The 26,563-nt window shown below is 44.2% G+C and overlaps 1 protein-coding gene and 1 pseudogene across 2 annotated transcripts in view; one reads left to right on the top strand and one right to left on the bottom strand.

Moving 5' to 3' along the window:
* Positions 1–242: 242 nt before the first annotated feature.
* On the bottom strand, positions 243–12,351 carry LOC135536567 (protein transport protein Sec23A-like; annotated as a pseudogene).
* Positions 12,352–12,680: 329 nt separating this feature from the next.
* The window catches only part of LOC135536577 (coiled-coil domain-containing protein 85A-like), a 36,243-nt gene continuing 22,360 nt past the window's right edge, over positions 12,681–26,563 (top strand). For both annotated transcript variants that reach the window (XM_064962873.1, XM_064962878.1), the window contains exons 1-2: positions 12,681–13,410; positions 14,575–15,739. In XM_064962873.1, coding sequence (XP_064818945.1) covers positions 13,174–13,410; positions 14,575–15,739 — 1,402 coding nt within the window. In that variant the 5' untranslated portion in view covers positions 12,681–13,173. The remainder of the gene's footprint in view (positions 13,411–14,574; positions 15,740–26,563) is intronic.

Below are 26,563 nucleotides of genomic sequence, written 5' to 3' on the forward strand. Positions count from 1 at the left end.
TTATCTGTGTGAATGAGTATATTCTCACCATAGAGGGGCCATGTTATAAACCCTCGAAGTTCCAGAATGCTACTATTCTAATTCTAAAGTCATACTTTTTTTTTTTTGAATATGGTGTCCGTCTACACAGACCAGAGAAATGGAAGGATGAATGATTGTCTGGTATTGCTGATCTATTTGACACATTTATATGACAGAAACCCATACAAAAACAATAATGAGGGAAACATAAAATACATAGCTGGTGAATAAGGTTGTCTTGGCACTTTATATGCATAGCATTACGAAACAAATCAGTCAGACAAAATCAATCAATTACGTTCCCTTTTTTTACAGTAAGTACAAGTGTTAACATCAGGAAGACTAGAGTAGGCGAGTGAAAGAACAGTGATGAGGGGTTTCGGGGTAAGTAGTACAAAATGCCAGATGGTGCGAAAACGGATATGTGGAAAACGTAGTCAGTTGACTAGACTATGTAAAGGATGTGTTAGAAAATAGGTTTTGTTTAATACAATAACAACATTTTATTGAACTTCCAGTCTTTCTGTATTCAAAAGGAAAACAGTAGCACTATGAGGATAGATTAAACTGTCAATCAGAACATTATTTAAATGAATCATTATTTAGGGGAAATTTAATAGAAAAAAATAAACTATAGGACGTTATCAAGAACATAAAAATATTTAAAGCGTCTCGAGCAGCAATCATTTACCAAACTACTACAGTAGCTTCATGTCTTACCACAGACAGACAAACAAACAAGTGAACCAATTCTAAATCATTAGCCAAATTATTATTATAAAAGGTGAGATGGAATGTAAGAACTGTGATAAATATCTGAGGATGCCTGGTCCCAGATCTGTTTGTGCTGTATAAGCCAACTCCTACGGTCATTGTCAAGGCATGAAAAACTGATCTGGGACCAGGCTACAACTGAGGTGCAGTAAGGCTTTTCCAGTGTGGGGGAGAAGTTCATGTCAATCAGAATTTTAGGGAAGAAAAATTCCGGAAACTTAAAGCAGGAATGATAATAACTTAGAGGATTTGAAATCGTCATAGGTGGGGAAAGGAAAGGTTACCAGGTCCCTGTATTCATACAGGAACGTCTCTCTTTCCTTCTCATCCCTCTCTCCTTTCACGTCCTTCACTTTGGAAGCCTCGTAAACCAGACTTATCGTGAAGTGAAATAGAACGGTGGGCATATCGGTCTGGTCACGAGGCGATCACTTGGGTCCCGGGACTGGGAATTTAAGTGGCGCTCGACACGGCCAGCTTCTTCAAGTGGTCCATGAACACCTGTAGACTGACGTCGTCTGTGAGGATGGGGGCTCCGGTCTCCTATGAGAAGAGACAGAAATGTGATGAGTATGGTGAAAACACTAGAGTAAAGCTTCCGTCAGTTGGATCAGATACAAAATGGCCAGCAGAATGGAGAGAGACGGTGGTACATGAAGCTCTACCACTTGTAAGACTAGAATTCTTTTAAGAAAAATACAATTGACTATCCATGATGAAACCTATTTCCAAATCAAGTCCACAGCTGTTATTGTACATAAAAACTGGTTCTCAGTTTACGTTTTGAAGAATGAATGAACATTGTATTACCTGTCCCCAGGAGTAGAGGTTGTTGTGTGTCTGGGAGGGGTTGACCTTGGACAGGAGGAAGCGGGCCTGGGAGCCTCCGTGCTCGGTGTCGATGTACCGGGGCATGGGGAAGCGGGTCTGCAGGATCTCCTGGGCGTCATCCACAGGTGCTACCAGTAGATGCTTGAAGTTCTCGTACTCCGGCTGCTCCTGGTAACCCGCCTTACGCCACTGGGCGATGGTCTGGTGGAGAGAGAGAGATACATCAGGGTTATAGTCATGGTAGGATGTTGTGTGTTGGTGTTAGTTGTATAGGCCAGGGTTATTGTCATGGTAGGATGTTGTGTGTTTGTGTTAGTTGTGCCAGCTAATCTCTTTTTTGTCGTTTGTGAGAAATCTCTAACATGTTGAGACTAGAAAATTATAGGACATAGTGAATCTACTAATATGTATCCCATTTCTTCAAACCCATCACATCAGGCAGGTACACACACATCTTGTTTCTTGTTGTAATATTGATAGAGATTTACATTGTTGTTTATGCTCTACATGATGATGTTCAGTTTGAGATGCTAGGAAATAATAATAATTATTATTACAGCACAGTAATGGTGTTCCAGCTACTAATAACTAGCATTAGATCACAGCGTGACCTCTCACCTCTCCGTGGTAGATGACCAGCTGGAAGAAGGTGTCCATGAGGAGGATCCTGTCTGGGAGAATACTGCCACTGTCCAGGAGAACAGGCTGTAGAACAGACAGACGGGACAGGATAAGTCTCACATCCATTTTTAGTTTTATTTTACAGAGAAAGGTAGTGTGGAACTCATTGAGCATGTGAATATTTGACTAAACTAATTTGCCCTTAGGGAAATGTGACCTAATTATCTAATATATAGACTGGTTTTATAACATCAGAGTAGATTGGAAAACAAATAACTAAGAAAGTTGATTAGAATTAAATTCAATATTTGATTGGCCGCATACACATTTTGCAGATGTTACTGCAGGTGCAGCGAAATGCTTATGTTTCTTGCTCCAACAGTGCAGTAATACCTAACAATACACACGAATGCTGAAAATTAAAATTAAGAAATGTCAGTAAGAAATAACATTTTTTAAATATTTATATTTTTTAAATAATGCAAAGTTTCCTAGGAGCCGACCATGTCTTTTGGCGCCATCTAGTACACTATATAGAGAGTGTGTCCATAGTATTTGGTAGGAGTCTGACCTCTGGTGGTCCATGGAACGAGTAAGAGTACAGGATAGGCTGGATCATGATGAGAGACTGGGTCAGGTTCTGGCAGACAAAGTGGTGTCTGTAGTAGGAACACTCATCTGGGCTGTTGTTGAACACCTGCAGGAACGGCGACCGCCGCAGGTGGAACATAAACTAGAGGGAGGACAGAGACATTATTCTAACGATTATAATGAAATATGCTTAAAAAAACATTTTTTTATATATATATATATATATTTTTTTTATATTTGGGATATTGCTTCGAGCATCATCAAATGTTCCTGTACATATCCCACCGAGGTCAACTAATCTAAGTGGAAGTTATGAGTTGTGATTATCTGTGCAATGGGAATATTCAAGATGAATAAAGTTAATGTTCAGTTTAGAGTGATTAACACAATGTTTAGAATATTTATATTTTTTCCATTTCTGTAATAAACATGATTTTTCAGTGTTCTGTTTGTGACACTCAGGTTGATGGCCACTAGACACAGTGCTGTGTGTTATGGATTAAACTCCTGTCTGTTGACAATGATTGACTCCAGACTGGAGGTACAAGGACACACTATTGTGTGATTCTGTAGCAACTGACAAAGTCACTGCCTTTTGTTTCAACGTCATACAAGCCTCTGGCTGGTGTTAAGTTGTCAGACAAGGCCAATTACACCGATTTCTCTGCTTCTGTGCTGGGTGGTGTTAGGATACAGCCGTTGACTACTTGTTCATGTACATATATCCCATTTGACATAAATATTATTTTTTGCTAAAGTTAGAGGTAAGCATGTATATACTCAAAGTAATAATTCAGATCTCGACGAGCTAGTCAAATCTATTCCAGTTCTACTCTATTAGAAGGACTTGTAATTGAAGGGCTCTCATTAAATAGCTCATAGTTCCAGAGTGTACCACTAGGTGTCAGTCTTACCTGTGGGTAGAGTGAGAGGGACTCCTGAGAGCTTGAAGGAGGTGGGGTCATCTTTGTTGAACTGACCGAATTTCTGACACTGTAACCAAGGAGACAAGACAAACGTCAGTGTCTTGAACTAAGGCATCAACACATACCTTAGGACTTCAGTCAAGTGCTGTTACTTTAGTTTAGGTATACATCACAACTTCCGAAACGTCAGAGGGATTTAAACTGTCAACGAATTAGTATTCGCGTCATACTGCTTCACATTCCAGACAACTCCTTTCTACATTCTTCTACAATGAATAAGAACAAGGAGACACAAGAATACAAGGATTCTTCTATCCACAATCACCCACAATTCCTACATACATTCAGCTATGTGAAGAACAACAGGCTACTCTCTTGGAATAGCCAAGGTGGGACCAATGCCCAATGACATTACAAAGCCTGTCACACATTGGTCAGCCTAGCTGTCACTCACCAGGCGAATGAGCTGTCTGTCCAGCCAGCGCAGGACGTCCGGCCCCTCTTCCGACTCGGCCCTGAACACGCCCAGCCTGGCCATGATGACTGCCGACGCCTCCTGGTCGAAGGACGACTCGATGTGCTGGATCTGGGACTGGGCGTCGGCCCAACTGGATGGAGGGAGAGAGAGGGAGTGGACAGGTTAGGGGCAGGGCGAGACTGACGCACGTGTGCGTAAGCACAAATGTAGGCTGCACGTCCACTTCCAGTCATTTAACAGGATAGGGCGAATGTCAACATCCTCATTTGTACAGCCAATATTGACTTTGTGGTAACTCACTGCTTAAAGACAATGTGAGAAATGCGACGTGGCCAAAATGCAGTCTTGCATATATATACTGTACGGGCTGTCAGTTCAGTCACACTTCAGTCAAGAACGATGTAGCAGTTCTGCAAACCCACTTCCTGTTTCCTGTTTCAAAGCGAGAGAGAAGACTTACTTCCTGGCGACGGTGGTAACCCTGATCCTCCTCTGGGTGTTGGAGTGTTGGTACTGGGTGACAAACTGGACCGCTCCTCTACCACCCTGAGGGATTGGGGCGTTGTGCTGCACAGAGAAAAATAACTACAATAGTTAGGATAGGAGTACATTTAATATTGCTAAACATCCTGTTGTTTGAATACTAAAAAACACGTCCTAAGTAACCACTGAGGTGTTTGATCAAAGGGAAGTGTGTTCACCTGATTGACGACCTCGAAGTATAAGACCAACGTAGTGGAGGGACTGAGACTGCAGATTTTCCACTGCGTTGTTCCTCCAACACCGACCTCCTGTAACAGAGACAAAGGGCCATTGAAGTCAATGAAAAACAGCTTCCCAATTCACTTCCAGAGGGGAAAATGCTATTAGAATAAAAGGTTGAACAATTCCGCAAAACATTCCTGAAAATCTGGGAATTTTGGGACCGTTTCTGGATTTTTAAAATATTTTTTAAACCCTATTTGGATTCTGTATGGGCCTGAAAGACTCACGTTCTCTGATATACACGGTCCCTTAGCGTTGAGGGAGACACAGGGCCCGATGGCCCCCGATACCTTCAGCTCCCTGGACGTGCTGACTTCCAGCGTGCCTCCGAAGGCCATGCGGAACTCTCCGTTGTGGTCCTTACTGAACACCCTCTGGAAGGTCTGCTTGAACAGAGAGGTGTTGAAGGAGTCGCCCATCGCTATGTGACCTCTGACAGGACGGAAACCGGGAGGAAAAAAAACATGAATATTCAGCAGCATAATTCGAATACAAATACAAAACGAAAAGTCAATGAGCTAGTGAGGATGAAGTCTCTGGAAAAGTCATTCTATCGAATGTAGAGGAATTGTACAAAAGGTATTTCTTATTCAGATCAAATAAAAGCTTCAGTAGACAGTTCTCAAATCCCCAGGGACATATGAGGTATTCAGCACAACTAGGGGAATCAGGTGAAGACAGGATACAAGTCAGTTGTAGGTCGTCTGAGACTGGTACTAACCCAGTGAGGTTGGATAAACATTTCATCTCTAGAAGTCCGGTCTGATCCAAGGCACAGGCGTAGATGTCAATACTGTGGCCGTTCACTGCCGCACGGTTCGCCAAGGCGTCGTAGTACTGAATAAAACAAAACAAGGGAACCGTTTGCAACATATACAAACAGTGCTGGGAAGCACCTTGAGAACTCTTTGGAGCATCGGTGTCCATGAACATACCTCAACAGAAGAGGTATGGAGAGAGAAGAGAGCGCAAACTTGAGCGAAATATTTGACACACAGTGAGAGCTTGACATGAGTGAAAGAAAATAATTAAGCTAAACTACATTAAGACAAAAATCTCTTAAGTTGTTTCAGCCATCTTAGCTCTAAAAACTAGCGTAGTCTTAAAGATGGAATCCGCAGTGGAGGGAAACAGTGCCACTAGCCACCCCAACACCATTGTTATTAGTTTTTGCAAAATTGCACCAGTGGAGGCTGCAAAGGGGAGGACGGCTCATAATAATGTCTGGAATAGAGAGAAGGGAAGAGCATCAAACACATGGAAACCATTTGTTGATGTATCTGATACCATTCTACCTATAAAGTTCCAGCCATTACCACGAGCCTGTCCTCCCCAATTAAGGTGCCACCAACCTCCTGTGAACGTATTGTGTTCTATCGTGCGTGCAATGACATCCGAGAAAAATATGCGTTTGTTTCCAGTAACAACTGTTGTTGTTGTAATATCGCAAAAGGACGCGGCATTTCCACCAATTAAGGATTCCAGCTTTAACTCTAAAAACTAGCCCACTAAGGACAAACAGCGACAAAACAACTTTTACAAGATAACCAACCCACATACAAGCTCTCTTTTTCACAGTGTCCATATACAACATGGACAATAAAACTTCCATTCTGCGCTATCCGTTCTGCGCTATCCGTTCTGCGCTATCCGTTCTGCGCTATCCGTTCTGCGCTATCCGTTCTGCGCTATCCATTCTGCGCTATCCATTCTGCGCTATCCATTCTGCGCTATCCATTCTGCGCTTCTTGGACTGACCTTGGTGGCTTTCTTCAGATGCCGTGCGTTGTCCTTGGTGATGTCATGCCAGGAGCGGATGGGGGTCTTGAGTTCGTCTCCCACCACCATTCCAGGGCCCTGGGTGGGGGGTCCGCCCATGAACATCATCACACGGGCCCCTGTGTTGGGAAACGTACCCTGGGGGTGGAAAGACGGTGGCTATGGTCAAGATTTGATTTATTTATTTGATTAATTCAACCATAAATATGCCATTTCTGACAGACTGCCAACACAGAAGCTGCCATTAGGTTATTGGAGTCTGATTTAACTGTAGTATGATATAACTGAATGTATTGGGAATCTCCAGGTGAACAATAACGGCAGCAATGTAAATCCCATCGGTTTTATAAGATGGAACAGGGAGACACCTCCAGAACAGAAGCAGAGAAATTGTCTTTCTGTAACCCATTTCACAGCACCAATGTTCTGTAAAAACCCGCTGAGAGGCTTGGAGGAAGTCACAACCTCAGCCGCTACAGAATCACAGTGTCACAGAACACATTAACAATCAGTGTCCTGTGTCCTTGTACCTCCAGTCTGGCATCACCATCAACAGATATGACAACGATCCAGAACATTCACTATCAAGTCTATTGACCGCCAACCCGTACACAAATGACTGTCCCAAACAGAAACACTACATGAAGGGAAAACATACGCTAAGCATTGTGTTATTTACTCTTCACTAAATTATTTCCCCATTACAGTGTCATCCCAAGTGATTTGACTGTGAAATTGTATGCAAATGCACCCTCAGGCACCGTAAGGATTCACCAAACTACCTATATTCCTTCAAGAAACTCATTCCTATTAAGTAACCATACAGACCAGGACCCGGTTTCCAAACAGCACCTCAAGGGGAAGTTCATCGTTAGAACCATCAGAATGGATGAAGTTAAGACTTCAGATGTTTCTCTCTAATCATGACATTATCAGTAGACATCAGCACCAGAGGACCGGACAGCAGGGAACACAGCTGTTCTAACATGTACCTACAGCATGTTAGTTGTGTTACTGAAGAGAGTATAGTGGAGAGAGAGAGAGAAATAAGGCAAAAAGAAAGAAGCTGACCTTTGACCTCAGAAAGTACGAGTGGTACTATTGGCAGACCTAACTGAAGAGATAGTGTCAGTTTGTGTGAGAGAGAGAGAGAGAGGAAGTTTGTCAAAAGTTAGTTGAAACCTGTGATATGTCAGAGAGGGTAAGGTTCAGTTTAGTTTTGAAGGGTAGTTGTCTAGGTTGACGACATAGAATCAGGTTATTGGTACACCGCACAAAATGTGTACATAGTGTGTGTGTGTGTAAGTGTGTGTGTGTGTATGTGTGTATGCACGCTTATGTAACTGTTATTACCTCCAGCAGGCCCACGGCGATTGACAGTGCTATTCCAGTAGACCGCAGTGGTCTCTTCCCCTGTGGTACAGGCCAGGGATCTCTCTGCAACTCTCCCAACAGGTCTGTCAGGTTCATGTCTACCTTATGGACCGGCTGCAGGAACCGACAGGTGACGGCTGGATCCTGAGGGGCCACGGGACGACCCTGAGGCCCAGATGCCGATGGGTTCATCAGGCCTAGCATCTCCTGAAAGAGAGAAAGAGAGCTATGAGTTCTCATGGACTTTCAACAATGGTATTGTGGAATATTGCATGGCAGCCTAAGAGTTTATCTTGGCCTGACCAGTCTCTTGACTGTATTCTATATAGGCTTAACGCTCTGACTGTACACAATATCATATACATCACTGTATTTCAAAGTACCTCTGACAATGTTTTTGAATATTACATGACAGACTAAGGGGAATGTTCCCTGTCGGCTGTATAGGACTAACACTGTTTCTGGGTGGTAGGACCCTAGGGCTTTTAATCTGTATGAAACACTACCCCTGCAGTGGCATAGACCCATTATTAGTCATTCAGAACCATCCCAAAGAGCCAATCATATCTTCTTATTCTATCCTGTGACACCTGGCTGTCTTTGACCTGTATCCTGTCCCCATTCTACTGTTTTATTGTCATTTAATTTCCAATTGATACCTAGACATGATCATATGACAAACGACCACAACAAAGATCCTATTCTAGCAGACTTTGACCTAGATCAGAGGCCTCAAACATACGGCCCTCGGGCCAAACGCGGTCCGTGAAAGATTTAATGCGGCCCGCGGTTGTCGTCATATTACAGTAATCTTAGTACAACTAATCCAGATCTTTTCCCAAAACTAATGAATACATTTTCAAGACTTACTTGCCTTCCCGTATGTAACAGTTACTGACTGACCTGGATCTGTTTGGAGGAAAGCTCCTTGGTTCCTCTGAACACGTAGCTCTTTGCAATGCCCTCGCAGCTCAGCTCGTGGACCTGCACCATGCGTCCGAAGGTGATGAGGCCGACCAGGGCGTTGGGGGGCAGCAGGGACAGGGACATCTGCAGGGACTCCTTCAGGGCCTGCAGGTCCTCCTCCTCCAGACACGTGTCCACCACGTACAGGAAGATGAGGGGGTTCGGGGGGCCGCGCTATATTGGTGGCAGAGACGGGATTGGAGATGTTATTTCACAGAAACAAAGTGCTGGGGTCTTTAGTTGAGTTGACATGGTTTTTCTATGTTGCAGTATTTTGAGTTCTTGGGATGGTGTCACATGACGTGATACACTTTGCGGTCAGGTGACTTTTGTAACCCGATGTCACTTTGTAAATTGACAACGTCCATTACAATAAACAGCAAAGACAAAGAATGTCTAAAGAAATGATCAACTTAAAAGTGATGGTAATGTCATGTGGTGTGCACATTTTCCAGTACATTCTTTGTGGCTGGTAACTCAACTTGAGGATTAAAGAAACATTCATATTTGATGAAGCAATTCTGTGGGTTGAGACGTACAACTACAAAGCCAGGCGCGTGTACAGAACATAGCGTCTACGTGCAAAGTTCAGAGTTCAGTGATCTCCATGTAGAACTGTATGTGTTTACCTGCACTATGTACTCAATGGTTGAGAACTGTGGCATGAGCTCAGCCGGCTGGTTTACGTCCGATATGCCGGCGTATGACGGGGGGAACTGCGAAGGACAAGTGGTTAGCTTCAACTGCTAAAGGAATGTAGACAGGCCACTTTAAAGATATTCCTACTACCACCAGCTGTGTTCTTTTGTGGAATATGACTAGTATAAACACAGGAATGTATGTAGTCCGCCTACAGATATGACTACTATTATTATTATTATTATTATTATTATTATTATTGGTCTAAATGGTACATTATGCGCCTCGAATATTCTATGGTGGAATAGTGTTTGGTCCGACAGCTCAGTTTAGACCATTGTGGTGTACTCACTGGGTTTCTTTGGAAGCAGAAGTTGCACGCCCATATTTTGGCTCTGTAGTCAACTTGGCTACAAAGGGGAAGGGAAAGACATAGCTACTTGGATACAGTGTACAGCAGTCAAACAAACCTGTCACCTAGCCTGAGGCTTTCCCTGAGTGATATAGCTACACCTAAGCATTCCTAAAGATATTAAAAACTTAGTTGATGATCTCTTTCTTCTCCTACTCTTCCCTTCACCCGAGACGTAAGTTCTCAGAAGAATAAAATGCTGAAGTTGAAAACAAAGAGATGCCATGTAAGTCGTTGGACATAGTTTAGCTTTTAGCTAAGTGCTTGTAAAAACGTCAACAAGCAACAATTAAAAACACTCAGCCTAAAACAACAACATTCACCTCCACTCCTCAAATACTCACCATAGTGGGTTTAGTACAGCCTTGCAGTTGGCCCTGCTACAGAGGACTGGTTCGTACTGCACCGGTGGCAGGTCTGGCCTCTCCTTGAGTGGGGTGAAGAGGCAGGAGACAGGCACTACCAGCCGGGTAGCTTCCAGCCTGCTCGAGGGCCACAGGTTCCAGCTAAAACGCACGCCGTCCCGATCCTCATTCTGCTGGATAAACTCCTGGTATGTCGCCATGGCAACTTCAATGGGAAAGAAAGTGAAGAGATTCTTAATAAACTTGTCTGGTTAAATAAAGGTTAAATAAATAAATATGGAGAGAAGTTAGTCCGATAGCTAAACTAGCTCTTGCTAAGGGCAGGTAGTCGGTCTTAGCTTCTCCGAGAGCTGTTTGAGTCTGGAGTTCTGTGTGAACTACACTCACTTTTCAATCTTTCCATGGCTTTGTTCCAAGTTCATAGGTGGAGGCCTATGTGGAATATGGATGACGATGATGTTCGTCATCAAAACCTGCTTGGCACGTTTTGATACTTAAGAATCCCTGGGCTAATTTTGAATCCTACATAAATGTTGGTCACACCTATTTCAACTACGTAACATTTCAGTGACGAGTGAGACTTGGGCTTATATGCCTCGGTAGGTATGAACGGCAGTAACCAGATGTCTTAGATTTCTATAGCTTTGGAAGTCCTGTATATATTGTTTTATCTGATCTAGATTGTCTGATGATGGCATTGGAACGTCTGACATGAAAAGAAAAGGGGACATTTTGAGTTCAATGGAAAAGCATTAAAGCTGCAATTTGGTTAAAAAAACAGGCATGTCACATGATTGCACAAAACACAGGGTTATGGAATGTTATGGAACATTTCCTTGTAATGTAACTCCATGTAATGTTATGGAACAGACCACCACCACTTGAAGGTCTTCTAACACACTTATCAAGACAGAACTGTCTGTTCCAAACAATAGTTCACTTCAGCTATCTAATTCAGATATGAACCAAAATGAACGAGCACCTCTCCACTCTCTCATTCAGGGGAACCCTCTGCATCAAACAGCTCTACCAGGTGATTGACAGCTGGCCTAAGGGGCCCTTCACTCGAAGTAGCATCGATCCATTGATTACAGAACGGAGTGCTTACATGGACAGACTAAAAACGGTATCTTCTAGCTATGCTATATACTGGCACATCTTAGCTATTACTGGCCATTACTAGGAACCAAATGATGATCATCTTGGGAACATTTAACTCCAAGCATGTTGTAGTAGTTAAATGGTTAGACCGGTATCACAAATCACATTTTAGGATCTCGTCCCTGGTAGAGATGCCTTCCTGAAAGGAGGCGGATGCTAGTAGCAGCAAACAAGCTAGTTAGCGACAGGTTCTAGTTGACGTTAGCTAGAAAAATCGAAATCTTAGGTAACGTTAGCTAACGTCAGTTAGCATTTTAGCAAATTCCCAGAGTGTTTCTAATGTAAACTTGATATAAAACACGATCATGCAAGTTATATTAACGATACATGTTAACTAGGCTAGCCTTGCTAACGGACTAACCCAGGTTTTAGTCGGCTTTTTTTCTGGACGAACGCAAACAGAATGGCCTAGCTAGACACTTTTCATCAAATTGATGCAGGCAGATCAGACGGAGAACCATACCTTTTATACAGATCCGGTTGGAAATCCAGACGAAGGTAAATAAATATTATACTGTAATAAATCGGATCAGCATTTAGGTGATAAATACCGATGCGCAAACAGAATGAGAGAGCGAAGAACCTGAGGGGGCAACTCCCAGCCGGTGGTCCTCTACTTCAGTAGAATGACGTGTTACTATATATTCCGGCCCTCGTGTCCATGACGTGAGATACAAGCACGCACACGAGGATCATGGGAAATGATGTCTTGAATTTATGATAGGCCCATAAAAAAAGATGACGAAATGCTTGCTGTAGCCCATGGCTTTTGATCTGTAGATGGCGCTGGGTACCAAAGCATACCCATCACCCCGCATCATTTGATGGAGACACTTGGATGGAGAGAGAGAGAGAGAGAGAGAGAGAGAGAGAGAGAGAGAGAGAGAGAGAGAGAGAGAGAGAGAGAGAGAGAGAGAGAGAGAGAGAGAGAGAGAGAGAGAGAGAGAGAGAGAGAGAGAGAGAGAGAGAGAGAGAAGGTTCTGCTAGTCACTGCAGTCACGCTCTCTCCCTCTATTCACGCGCAGTGCACTTGCCTGGCGATGCTACAGCGGTTCCTCCTCCCTTATGTATTGGACTGTACAGCTACAAGAGGCGGGAGATGCGCTTCAGCAACCCGCTACCCGCCGAAGCTCCCTTCACTTCAGGACGGAAGAGACTAAATGTGGATGCATTCAGGTGCAAACTTGCATGAACTAAAAAATAGTCCATGCCGGGGTTTCGGGATGTTAGATAGCTGCACGTAGCCTTTTCTACGGCTATATTTCACTGTTGGACGAGGGAGTCGGCGGCGTCCTCAGCTGTTGCATTTTGGGGCTGAAGTGTCAGGCAACTATGCGATTTGATTTCGAACGGTAATTCCGGATCAGTTTGACTTGTGCGGCTGATGCGAGCGGAGGTTGACTGTCAGTGCCCTCTGAGTTGTATTTCAAGCCTGTTGTCGCCGGTATTCCCGACAACGGAACCGTAGTGATGGAAAAAGCTAGTCAGCCACAGCTTTCGCTGTCCATAACAAAGAGTGAAAGTCCAGCGGAGGACATCTCAAATATACAGGACGAGGACCTTCTCAAGTGGACCAAAGAGGATTTGGTGCGGCGGCTCCGGCGGTCTGAAACCGATAAAATGAGCGTGATACTGGACCACAGCAATCTGATCCGCGAGGTCAATCGCAGCCTCCAGCTACACTTGAACGAAATAAGAGGGCTGAAGGTGAGGAATGGGCGCGCATGGCATTTCTAAAAAGATGAGATCATAGTTAACCGCGGGGAGGCCGCACTGGCGCACCTGAGCGCGCACATCATAAGAGGGTGTTCGGGGTTGAGTTTGCGCGTTCTTTAAAGGGCGCCGCTGTCCACATGATGAAATGAAGGCAGGATGTATATAAGTTCATTTCATTTGACAAGATCTCTCTCCCTCTCCCTGTGCATGTATCTGTGAGCGTGCATGAGCCTACTTGTGTGTGCATCCTTCATCTTCCACCAGAAAGCATATTGAGAGGGCATCTGGGCTGAATGTCAAGCATCATCATTCTTCTCTCTTTCTCTCTCACTCACCTGTTGTCTTTAGTCTTCATCTCCTTTGCGAGAGCTTTGGTGTGTAGGCCTGTGGCACAACCTTGATGCTTGCTCTTGGAATATCATCAACAAAATTCTACTAGACTACAAGAGTAAAGCTATTTAACCCAGAATACTCATTAAACTCCCCAAATATAAGACATCTCTCTCCCAAATCATATTTGGTGCAGTGTAACTAGAAATAATAATCCTGGTATATATCTTATTATTTCTCCAAGCTACATAAACTTGATTAAACATCCTACTCCGATACTCTGGGATTCATTAAAATGAGATAGGAGCGACTGAGATGAAGCACATAGTGATGGAGGAAGGATCCTTGGCTGCTTCAGAGAGCAGGCCCAACAGGCCCAGCCCGAAGCACCATGGTACCTAATTAAACTACACGTGCTGGAGGGTCTGAGGTGCATGTTATTATGGATAATTAGGGGAGGTGGAGAACTTTAGGCAAAGATGCCATCATGTTGCAAATGAGAGAGAGAGAGGTATGTTCTGGCCTGGTGCTTTGCCCTCCCTCCCTGGCTCCCTCTCTCAGCTCACTCACGGCCTATTTGCCCTCTACCACTCTTACATCCAACATTTTCACATCCATATTTATGTGATACAGAGGTTTATGAGCAGCTGATTTTCATTTTTATTTGACTCTGTCTTTGATTGGCATGATATTAAAGTGAGGTTTCCTCAAATAAGAGATTTCTACCCCAGTAGGACCTAGATAAGAGGGAATGAATAAAATAGCACTAATGAACACTTCTTACCTCTCTTTCTCCACTCCTCTCATCCCCTCTCCTCTCCTCAGGACATCAACCAGAAACTGCAGGAGGACAACCGGGAGCTGAGGGACCTGTGTTGCTTCCTGGATGACGACCGTCAGAAGGGCAAGCGGGTGTCCAGGGAGTGGCAGCGACTGGGGCGCTATAGCGCCTCCATCATGAGGAAGGAGGTGACGTTGTACCTTCAGAAGCTCAAGGAGCTGGAGGTGCGGCAGGACGAGGTGGTCCGGGAGAACCTGGATCTCAAAGAACTCTGTTTGTTACTCGATGAGGAGAAAGGTGGAGGAGGAGGTGGTGGAGGGGTGGGGGTTGGTGGTGTAGGAGGAGGAGGGGGGGGAGGTTGTGTGGTGGGGGTGGCAGGAGGGTGTAGGAATTCTATCGATAGCCAGAGTAGTTTGTTGCTGGTCCCCGGGACAGGGTTGTTGATGAGGGACGTGGGGGATGGGAGTAGTACGTCTAGCGCGGGGAGCGCCGACAGCTCCGATCACCCCCACCACAAGCAGCTCCACCTGGTTACACACGCCGGTAGCCTCGGGGGCGGTGGAACTGGGAGCCCGGAGCATCTCCAAAAGCCCCGGGCTGGCAGTGTGAGTGGAGAACGTGAGATCCCCTCCAGCCCTGAACCTCCTCACCCCCAGGGCAGGCACCGTAGCACCAGCCTGGAGTATCCCTACGCCATGCCCCAGCTCTGCCGGCCCCGCTGCGGCTCCATCTCGGTGCCCGACCACACCCATAGCGCCCGTTCCATGCGGGGGCTCAGCCCCGAGAAGTACGGCCGCAACGTGGGACGCCGGAGCCCCGAGTCCCAGCACCCATCCACCAAGCACCACCACCTCCACGGCTCCGACCTGCTTCTCTCCCAGAAACAGCAGCACCTCCTGGGGTCGGGTCAGGGCGGCAGCGCCGGGGAGCTCTACCAGAGGCACCACAGGGGGAGCATCGGGGGCGGTAGCTGCTGTGGAAGCCCCGAGCCCAGACAGGCACATCTAGGGTTGGGGACGCCAGAGCACCAGCACCATGAGAAGGGCTGTGTGATGTCAGCCGGGGGCAGTCCAGAGACTCACAGGCACCAGTATAGTGGGAGTCCAGACCACATGAAGTTCGGCAGCCCTGGGAGAGAGGTACAGAAGAGACCGGCCACCGCTGAAGAGCTGTCACCGCATCACAGGAGCATCTATAACGGCATGAACGGTAGGTGTTATAAGACTGGTATGAGACTGGTATAAGACTGGTATAAGGCGAGTGTAAGAATACAGGGGTTAATTGAGATTTCAAAGAAGTACTAATTCACACACACAGACAGACAGACAGACAGACAGACACATACCAGGGAAGTATTGTAATCTGAAATTCAGGAAGTAAACTGAAATTCCATTTAAATAATTGAATAAAGGGCATTTATTTTCAATGACTTTTCAATAAATGAAAAACTAGAAAGATATATATTTTACAAGGTTTTACATTTCTGAATTTTAAATTGAAATCACTTCCTGAATTGACTGGTTCCAATTTAAATGGATTCAACCCTGACACATCCAGACCCTTATACGTTGACTGTACAAAACATTAAGAACACCTGCTCTTTCCATTACATACAGTAGACTGACCAGGTGAATCCAGTTGAATGCTATGATCCCTTATTGATGTCACTTGTTAAATCCACTTTAACAGTGGATTCATCAGTGTAGATGAAGGAGAGGAGACAGGTTAAATAAGGATTTTTAAACCTTGAGACAATTGAGACATGGATTGTGTACTGTATGTGTGTCATTCAGAGGATGAATGGGAAACACAAAATATTTAAATGCATTTGAACAGGGTACGGTAAAAGATGCCAGACACACCGGTTTGTGTCAAGAACTGCAACGCTGCAACGCTGCATCCTAATGGAACGCTTTCAATACCTTGTAGAGTCCATGGCCTGACAAATTGAGACTGTTCTGTTTGCAAAGGGGACCCCCTTTGCAGACACAATGTTACAAAGGTGTTCCTAATGTTTATTATACTCAGTGTACATTTCACATCACATATACCTCTGTGGACAGTCAATACCAAAGACATCTACATTTTTCATTAGCTATGTGGCACATAAAAGTAATAAAAAAAAAATGTTTGCTCAGAGAAATAGAGACAGAGAACAAGAAAGAGATTGAGAGATGTAGGGAACTGATGTAATTAAATGAGAAAAACTGACAAGAACTCCCCGTTTCCGTGATTCGAATCCATTAGATGTGTCTCGCCATATCTCTGGAGGTATTGGATGGGAACTGAAGGATGCTGGGAATAGAGGCTTGATAAGAATGAGGTTGAATGAAGCTTGGATGTTTCTAATGGAATCCAAGGTGGCTCCAAATCAGCTGCACTTAAAGTGCACACTGAGGTGCAGGGTATAGTGTAGTAAGACGTTCTCGTAATAAGTCATTCCCCGAACTTCCCCTCCCACCTCCGTTGCCGCCTCCACTTCAACCGTTCCACTAACATACTTCCTCGTTCTTCCAAATCTGCGGGGGGTTTCCACCCATCTCGTTGGGAGAGCCGCAGGTCTTAGGGTGTCAGGGAGAGAATATCAAAGTACCCCCTTGGCTGGTGTTTGGATACCCCACGGAGGCTGATGAGGATTTCTCTAGCTGAGGTAAAAGTGCTGAGTGGCTCTGCTTGGCGGAGAGAGGAAGGTAGGGATGAAGAGGACAGAGACGGGTAGCGAGAGAGAGAGAAAGGGGATAGAGAGAAGCCACAGGACATTTTCCGCAAGGTGAAATATTTGCCTTACTTTGCAATATAGAGCAAAACATATAGAACCGTAGCATACATATTATCTACATTATAGTACCACTAACCACTGTCCCCAGAATAGGCTAATAGCTAGTAGTACCATATGATAGATCTGTACAATATAGATTAGAAGAACTAACTACTGCTCAAGAATACGCAGGACTGAAGAAGAAGTGCACCCGTTTGACTAGTTTTGAACTTTCATTTGCCTTACTTTGCAAAATGGAGAAAATTGTAGTAGTAGTTGTAGCGGAAGCAGCCGCAGCAGTAGTAGTAGCAGTAGTAGTAGTAGTAGCAGTAGTAGTAGCAGCAGCAGTAGTAGTAGTAGTAGTAACAGCAGTAGTAGTAGTAGTAGTAGTAGTAGTAGTTGTAGCGGAAGCAGCAGCAGTAGTAGTAGCAGTAGCAGCAGCAGTAGTGCTAGTAGTAGTAGCAGTAGTAGTAGTTGTAGCGGAAGCAGCAGCAGTAGTAGTAGCAGTAGTAGTAGCAGCAGCAGTAGTAGTAGTAGTAACAGCAGTAGTAGTAGTAGTTGTAGCAGAAGCAGCAGCAGTAGTAGTAGCAGTAGCAGCAGCAGTAGTGCTAGTAGTAGTAGCAGTAGTAGTAGTTGTAGCGGAAGCAGCAGCAGTAGTAGTAGCAGTAGCAGCAGTAGTAGTAGTAGTAGGAGTAGCAGCAGTAGTAGCAGCAGCAGTAGTAGTAGTAGTAGTAGTAGCAGTATTGTACATCCCAGGAGGTTGGTGGCACCTTAATTGTGGAGGACAGGCTCATGGTAATTGTGGGAGCGGTATCAGTGTTATGGTATCAAATACATCAAACACATGGTTTCCATTTAATTCTCTCCGTTCCAGCCATTATGATGAGATGTCCTCCCATCAGCAGCCTCCACTGTTGTACACATCCTCCACTGGTTTTGAACTGTCATTTTGTCTTACTTTGTAATGTGGAGCAAGAACATAGAACCATACTGTCTAGATTAGATTCATATTACTTCCCCAATAGGCATTTTAGGCAGGCTAGCTAATAGTAGTGTAGAATGTTTTCTACTCATTTAGAATCCTCCATGGATTTTTAAGGATTAGGTTTAAAGCACAACTTTGAATTGGATTATGTGTTTGGATAGTATTAGCTGACTGCAGTTGGGCACTCAGTAGTACAGTATGCTCTCTGTGTGTGTCTGTGTGTTTCTGTGTGCGTGTGTGTCTGTGTGTGTGTCTGTGTCTTTGTGTGGACAGATGCGGTAGCTGTGTACAGAATATTACCACCACCAGTCTTAGTGACAGTGAGAGTCCGGTCATTTGTCACTGTCTGTCACTGACCTGAGGGCCACAGTGTACCCACTGACCTGAGGGCCACAGTATACCCACTGACCTGAGGGCCACAGTATACCCACTGACCTGAGGACCACAGTATACCCACTGACCTGAGGACCACAGTATACCCACTGACCTGAGGGCCACAGTGACTTCTATATAATAATGTTTGTTTCTGTCCATCGTTTTTTCACCTCCTGTTCTCTGTACATCATGGAGACTTTACCATAGTCATACAATCAAGAGTTTTGTGTTGCTCCTGAGAGACAGTCATTTTCTGCACGTCACCTCTTCTCTTTATAATGAACAGTAGCCTAGGCTCTATATTCCACATTCAGAAAAGGAAGTGTGTGTATATATGTATATATACACATTTTGCTGCAGTGGTATGACAATGTCACGATGGTTACGCTGAAACTCAACCCTGAGGTGGTCTATGACTAGTACCTCCTGACCATGTGATCTGGTCAGGACACACTCTGTGCCAGGTTATACGGGCCTGGGAATGAACTATAACTAAGATCTTTTGTGTTTTTACACATGATGATGTTTATCGTCATGAGTCTTGTCATGAGTATTGTCATGAGATTTCCCCTTAAATAGGCCAGCTGCAAAGTCAATATTGGCTATATTGTGAAAAGTTATGAAAACAAAAATGTGCTTTTTGGTCGTAATTTTAAGGTTTGGGTTATGCATTAGGGTTAACAGTGTGGTTAAGGTTATGGTTAGGCTTAAAATCAGATTTTATGACTTCACGGCTGTGCCAGCTAGTGACCACTGTGCAGAACTGCCTCTAGAACAATATTCATGACGAATTACGTTAAACTGCAGTTTTTACGGTGCTCTTTAAATGCCACTCACGATATTACATCTGAAAATCTATCTGTAATGGAAGGCTCTCTGAAACACCTTTGCTACAACACTACAAAGGATGGGTTTGAAAAGTCTAGATAGTAACGGCTGGCTTTAGAGATACCAGAGGATTGGGAGCAGTGTTAGAGCCTCATTATGTTCATGTACGTCAGTCTCTTCCCGCTGCCTAAAAACACAGAACAAACCTTTTTGGAGGGTGGAATTAATCGTGTGTATGTGTTAATGTGTGTGTGTTCTGTGATGACGTGGTGTCCTCCAGCCTGAGTGTGTGTGTGTGTGTGTATGTGCGGTTTTGTGACGATTGAGTGGTGTTCTCCAGCCTGCCTCGTCGTCGCCATGGGATTATCCTCTAAGCGGTTTCCACAACATTATTTCTTTTCTTTTTTTAAAAGTGTGTGTGTGTGTGTGTACCCGGCCTCCGCTGCCACAATCCACACACTCACGCATGTGCGTGGGCAAACACACACACCCATGTAGACACACACACACGTTACAACAAGCCAACCGGCCGTGCAAACAAACGGTGAAAGTCTAACTGCAATCCCATTTAAATTGTGGAATCTGGGCTGGGTGAAATCTCAAATGAAAACACAACAGGCGTTGACCTAGACAGCTCTTTTAATGCTCTCATCTGTTGTTGCTTATTTTAGGACATTGTCTAAATCACAGCCAGCCGCTGTTGTGTGTGTGTGTGTGTGTATGTGTATATATATGTGTGTGTGTGTGTGGGCATGTTTGTGTGCATGTGTGTGTGTTTACAGTGTCAAAAAAATAAATCCCCACAAAAACAAGCAGGTTCTTACTAGTGCCTATTAAAATGAGATTGATGCCCCAACCTTCCTTTATTTGTGTTGTCACAACATTGTCACATGGTAGTGTCATTATAAATAACCTTCTCACAACCAAGGGGTGAATATTATATATAGATCAAATAATTGGAATGATAATTCAATTCAGTGATATAGTAGTCAATCATCAACCTGGGTTGTATTTGCTACTCACCAACCGGGTGAAAAATGGGTGAAAAAGAGAGGGACAACCTGAATTTGTCCAATAGGAAGCTTGGTTTTGTTTTCTGTTGCAAAACCTTTTGTTACAGTGTATCCTAATGAATTACGAGCCTGATGTAGCCTACCACCAGACATCTCAGACAGAATGACTTTGCAGTATCACACCAGTATGTGGATTGACATGCAGCATAGGATAGTGCTGGCGAGTCTTCTCCATCCATTTAAGGACAGATAAGTCTGCGGCTAAATCGTGTTTTCTGCCTTGGTAATCACATGTTCTGGATATTGGCTTAAGCTGCTCAGATGATCAGGAGAGAAAGGCTGTGGGAGAAAAGGGTTACAGTGGATGCATCAAAAACAGCACCCTCTTCCCTATATACAGTGCCTTGCGAATGTATTCGGCCCCCTTGAACTTTGCGACCTTTTGCCACATTTCAGGCTTCAAACATAAAGATATAAAACTGTATTTTTTTGTGAAGAATCAACAACAAGTGGGACACAATCATGAAGTGGAACGACTTTTATTGGATATTTCAAACTTTTTTATCAAATCAAAAACTGAAAAATTGGGCGTGCAAAATTATTCAGCCCCCTTAAGTTAATACTTTGTAGCGCCACCTTTTGCTGCGATTACAGCTGTAAGTCGCTTGGGGTATGTCTCTATCAGTTTTGCACATCGAGAGACTGACATTTTTTCACATTCCTCCTTGCAAAACAGCTCGAGCTCAGTGAGGTTGGATGGAGAGCATTTGTGAACAGCAGTTTTCAGTTCTTTCCACAGATTCTCGATTAGATTCAGGTCTGGACTCTGACTTGGCCATTCTAACACCTGGATATGTTTATTTTTGAACCATTCCATTGTAGATTTTGCTTTATGTTTTGGATCATTGTCTTGTTGGAAGACAAATCTCCGTCCCAGTCTCAGGTCTTTTGCAGACTCCATCAGGTTCTTCCAGAATGGTCCTGTATTTGGCTCCATCCATCTTCCCATCAATTTTAACCATCTTCCCTGTCCCTGCTGAAGAAAAGCAGGCCCAAACCATGATGCTGCCACCACCATGTTTGACAGTGGAGATGGGCGATGAGCTGTGTTGCTTTTACGCCAAACATAACGTTTTGCATTGTTGCCAAAAAGTTCAATTTTGGTTTCATCTGACCAGAGCACCTTCTTCCACATGTTTGGTGTGTCTCCCAGGTGGCTTGTGGCAAACTTTAAATTACACTTTTTATGGATATCTTTAAGAAATGTCTTTCTTCTTGCCACTCTTCCATAAAGGCCAGATTTGTGCAATATACGACTGATTGTTGTCCTATGGACAGAGTCTCCCACCTCAGCTGTAGATCTCTGCAGTTCATCCAGAGTGATCATGGGCCTCTTGGCTGCATCTCTGATCAGTCTTCTCCCTGTATGAGCTGAAAGTTTAGAAGATTTGCAGTGGTCTGATACTCCTTCCATTTCAATATTATCGCTTGCACAGTGCTCCTTGGGATGTTTAAAGCTTGGGAAATCTTTTTTTTTATCCAAATCCGGCTTTAAACTTCTTCACAACAGTATCTCGGACCTGCCTGGTGTGTTCCTTGTTCTTCATGATGCTCTCTGCGCTTTTAACGGACCTCTGAGACTATCACAGTGCAGGTGCATTTATACAGAGACTTGATTGCACACAGGTGGATTGTATTTATCATCATTAGTCATTTAGGTCAACATTGGATCATTCAGAGATCCTCACTGAGCTTCTGGAGAGAGTTTGCTGCACTGAAAGTAAAGGGGCTGAATATTTTTGCACGCCCAATTTTTCAGTTTTTGACTTGTTAAAAAAGTTTTAAATGTCGTTCCACTTCATGATTGTGTCCCACTTGTTGTTGATTCTTCACAAAAAAATACAGTTTTATATCTTTATGTTTGAAGCCTGAAATGTGGCACAAGGTCGCAAAGTTCAAGGGGGGCGAATACTTTCGCAAGGCACTGTAGTGCTCAATTGGCCCTGAGTAGATGTAGACCTTATAGTGAAATGCTTACTTACAAGCCCTTTAACCAACAATTCAGTTTTAAGAAAGTCCCCCAAAAAGTAAGAGATAAGAATAACAAATAATTAAAGAGCAGCAGTAAATAACAATAGCGGGGCTCTATACAGGTGAACATTGACACCTATACAGGGTGTCAATGTCTGGGGGCACTGGTGTCAAGGTAATTGAGGTACTTATGTACATGCAGGTAGAGTTATTAAAGTGGCTATGCATAGATAATAACAGAGAGTAGTAGCAGTGTGTGTGTGGGGGGTGGGGGCAATGCAAGTAGTCTGGGTAGCCATTTGTTTAGCTGTTCAGGGATCTTGTGGCCTGGGGGTAGAAGCTGTTTAGAAGCCTTTAGGACCTAGACTTTGCGCTCAGGTACCGCTTGCATTGCAGAATCAGAGAGAACAATCTATGACTAGGGTGGCTGGAGGCTTTGACAATTTTTAGGGCCTTCCTCTGACACCGCCTGGTATAGATGTCCTATTTTATTTATTTATTTTATTTCACCTTTATTTAACCAGGTAGGCTAGTTGAGAACAAGTTCTCATTTGCAACTGCGACCTGGCCAAGATAAAGCGTAGCAATTTGACACATACAATAACACAGAGTTACACATGGAATAAACAAAACATACAGTCAATAATACAGTAGAACAAAAAAAAAAGTCTATATACAGTGAGTGCAAATGAGGTAAGTTAAGGAAATAAATAGGCCATGGTGGCGAAGTAATTACAATATAGCAATTAAACACTGGAATGGTAGATTGGCAGAAGATGAATGTGCAGGTAGAGATACTGGGGTGCAAAGGAGCAAAATAAATAAATAAATACAGTATAGGGATGAGGTAGGTACATAGATGGGCTGTTTACAGATGGGCTATGTACAGGTGCAGTGATCTGTAAGCTGCTCTGACAGCGGGTGCTTAAAGCTAGTGAGGGAGATGTGAGTCTCCAGCTTCAGAGACTTTTGCAATTCGTTCCAGTCATGGGCAGCAGAGAACTGGAAGGAAAGACGACCAAAGGAGGAATTGGCTTTGGGGGTGACCAGTGAGATATATCTGCTGGAGCGCGTGCTACGAGTGGGTGGCAGGAAGCTTTGCCCCGGTGATGTACTGGGCCGTACGCACTACCCTCTGTAGTGCCTTGCGATCGGAGGCCGAGCAGTTGTCACAGCAGGCTGTGATGCAACCCGTCAGGATGCTCTCGATGGTACAGCTGTAAAACATTTTTGAGGATCTGAGGACCCATGCCAAATCTTTTCAGTCTCCTGAGGGGGAATAGGTTTTGTTGTGCCCTCTTCACAACTGTCTTGTTGTGCTTGGACCATGTTAGTTTGTTGGTGATGTGGACACCAAGGAACTTGAAGCTCTCAACCTGTTCCACTGCAGCCCCATCAATGAGAATGGGGGTATGCTTGGTCCTCCTTTTCCTGTAGACCACAATCTGTAGTCCACAGTCCACAATCCTGTAGTCCACAATCCCTATAGGCTGTCTCATCGTTGTCGATGATCAGTCCTACCACTGTTGTGTCATCAGCAAACTTAATGATGGTGTTGGAGTCGTGCCTGGCCGTGCAGTCATGAGTGAACAGGGAGTATAGGAGGGGACTGAGCACACACCCCTGAGGGGCCCCCCATGTTGAGGATCAGCGTTGTGGATGTGTTATTACATACCCTTACCACCTGGTGGCGCCCCGTCAGGAAGTCCAGGATCCAGTTGCAGGGGGAGGTGTTTAGTCCCAGGGTCCTTAGCTTAGTGATGAACGCTGAGGGAAATATTGTGTTGAACACTGAGCTTTAGTCAATGAATAGCATTCTTACATGGGTGTTCTTTTTGTCCAGGTGGGAAAGGGCAGTGTGAAGTGCAATAGGCATTGCATCATCTGTGGATCTGTTGGTGCGGTATGAAAATTGGAGTGGGTCTAGGGTTTCTGGGATAATGGTGTTGATGTGAAAAATGACCAGCCTTTAAAAGCATTTCATGGCTACAGACGTGAGTGCTACGGGTCGGTAGTCATTTGGGCAGGTTACCTTAATGTCCTGGGCACAGGGACTATGGTGGTCTGCTTGAAACATGTTGGTATTACAGACTCAGACAGGGAGAGGTTGAAAATGTCAGTGAAGACACTTGCCAGTTGGTCAGTGCATGCTCAGAGTACACGTCCCGGTAATCTGTCTGGCCCAGCGGCCTTGTGAATGTTGACCTGTTTATAGGTCTTACTCACATCGGCTGCGGAGAGCGTGATCACACAGTCGTCCGGATCAGCTGATGCTCTAATGCATGTTTCAGTTTTACTTGCCTCGAAGCGAGCATAGAAGTTATTTAGCTCATTTGGTAGGCTCTTGTCACTGGGCAGCTCTCGGCTGTGCTTCCCTTTGTAGTCTGTAATAGTTTGCAAGCCCTGCCACATCTGATGAGCGTCGGAGCCGGTGTTGTACGATTCGATCTTAGTCCTGTATTGATGCTTTGCCTGTTTGATGGTTCGTCAGAGGGCATGGCGGGATTTCTTATAAGCTTCCGAGTTAGACTCCCGCTCCTTGAAAGCAGCAGCTCTATACTTTAGCTCAGTGCAAATGTTGCCTGTAATCCATGGCTTCTGGTTGGGATATGTACGTACAGTCACTGTGGGGACGACATCCTCGATGCACTTATTGATAAAGCCAGTGACTTATGTGGTGTACTCCTCAATGCCATCGGAAGAATCCTGAAACATATTCCAATCTATGCTAGCAAAACAGTCCTGTAGCTTAGCATTTGCTTCATCTGACCACTTTTTTATAGACCGAGTAACTGGTGCTACCCGCTTTAATTTTTGCTTGTAAATAGGAATCAGGAGGAAAGAGTTATGGTCAGATTTTCCAAATGGAGGGCGAGGGAGAGCTTTGTACGTGTCTCTGTGTGTGGAATAAAGGTGGTCTAGAATTCTTTTCCCTCAGGTTGCACATTTAACATACTGATAGAAATGAGGTAAAACGGATTTAAGTTTCCCTGCATTAAAGTCCCCTGCCACTAGGAGCTTCGCCTCCGGATGAGCATTTTCCTGTTTGCTTATGGCGGAATACAGCTCATTGAGTGAGGTTTTAGTGCCAGCCTCGGTCTGTGGTAGTATGTAGACAGCTATGAAAAATACAGATGAAAACACTCTAGATAGATAGTGTGGTCTACAGCTTATCATGAGATACTCTACCTCATGCGAGCAAAACCCTGAGACTTCCTTAGATATTGTGCACCACCTATTGTTAACAAATATGCATAGGCCCCTGCCCCATGTCTTACCAGAGGCTGCTGTTTTGTCCTGCCGATAGAGTGTATAACTCGCCAGCTGTATGTTCTTATTGTCATCGTTGAGCCACGACTCTGTGAAACATAAGATATTGCAGTTTGGTCGGATGGTTGGTAGGATATACGTGCTTTCAGTGTGTCCCATTTATTTTCCAGCGAATGAATGTTAGCTAGCAGAATGGATGGCAAGGGCAGATTAGCCACTCGTCTCCTGTTCCTCACAAGGCATCCTGATATCTTTCCGCGAAACCTACACTACCGTTTAAAAGTTTGGGGTTACTTAGAAATGTCCTTGTTTTAGAAAAAACAAAAACAATTTTGCTTATTAAAATAAAATAAAATAGTTCAGAAATACAGTGTAGACATTGTTAATGTTGTAAATGACTATTGTAGCTGGAAACGGCAGATTTTTATGAATATCTGTATAGGCGTACAGAGGCCCATTATCAGCCACCATCACTCCTGTGTTCCAATGGCACACTGTGTTAGCTTATCCAAGTTATTCATTTTAAAATACTAATTGATCATTAGAAAGCCCTTTTGCAATTATGTTAGCACAGCTGAAAACTGTTGTCCTGATTAAAGAAGCAATAAAACTGGCCTTCTTTAGACGAGTTGAGTATCTGGAGCATCAGCATTTGTGGGTTCGATTACAGGCTCAAAATGGCCAGAAACAAAGAACTTTCTTCTGAAACTCGTCAGTCTTTTCTTGTTTTGAGAAATAAAGGCAATTTCATGCGAGAAATTGCCAAGAAACTG

The sequence above is a fragment of the Oncorhynchus masou genome, chromosome 5 (assembly GCF_036934945.1).
Source record: "Oncorhynchus masou masou isolate Uvic2021 chromosome 5, UVic_Omas_1.1, whole genome shotgun sequence".
NCBI classification, from domain to species: Eukaryota; Metazoa; Chordata; class Actinopteri; order Salmoniformes; family Salmonidae; genus Oncorhynchus; species Oncorhynchus masou.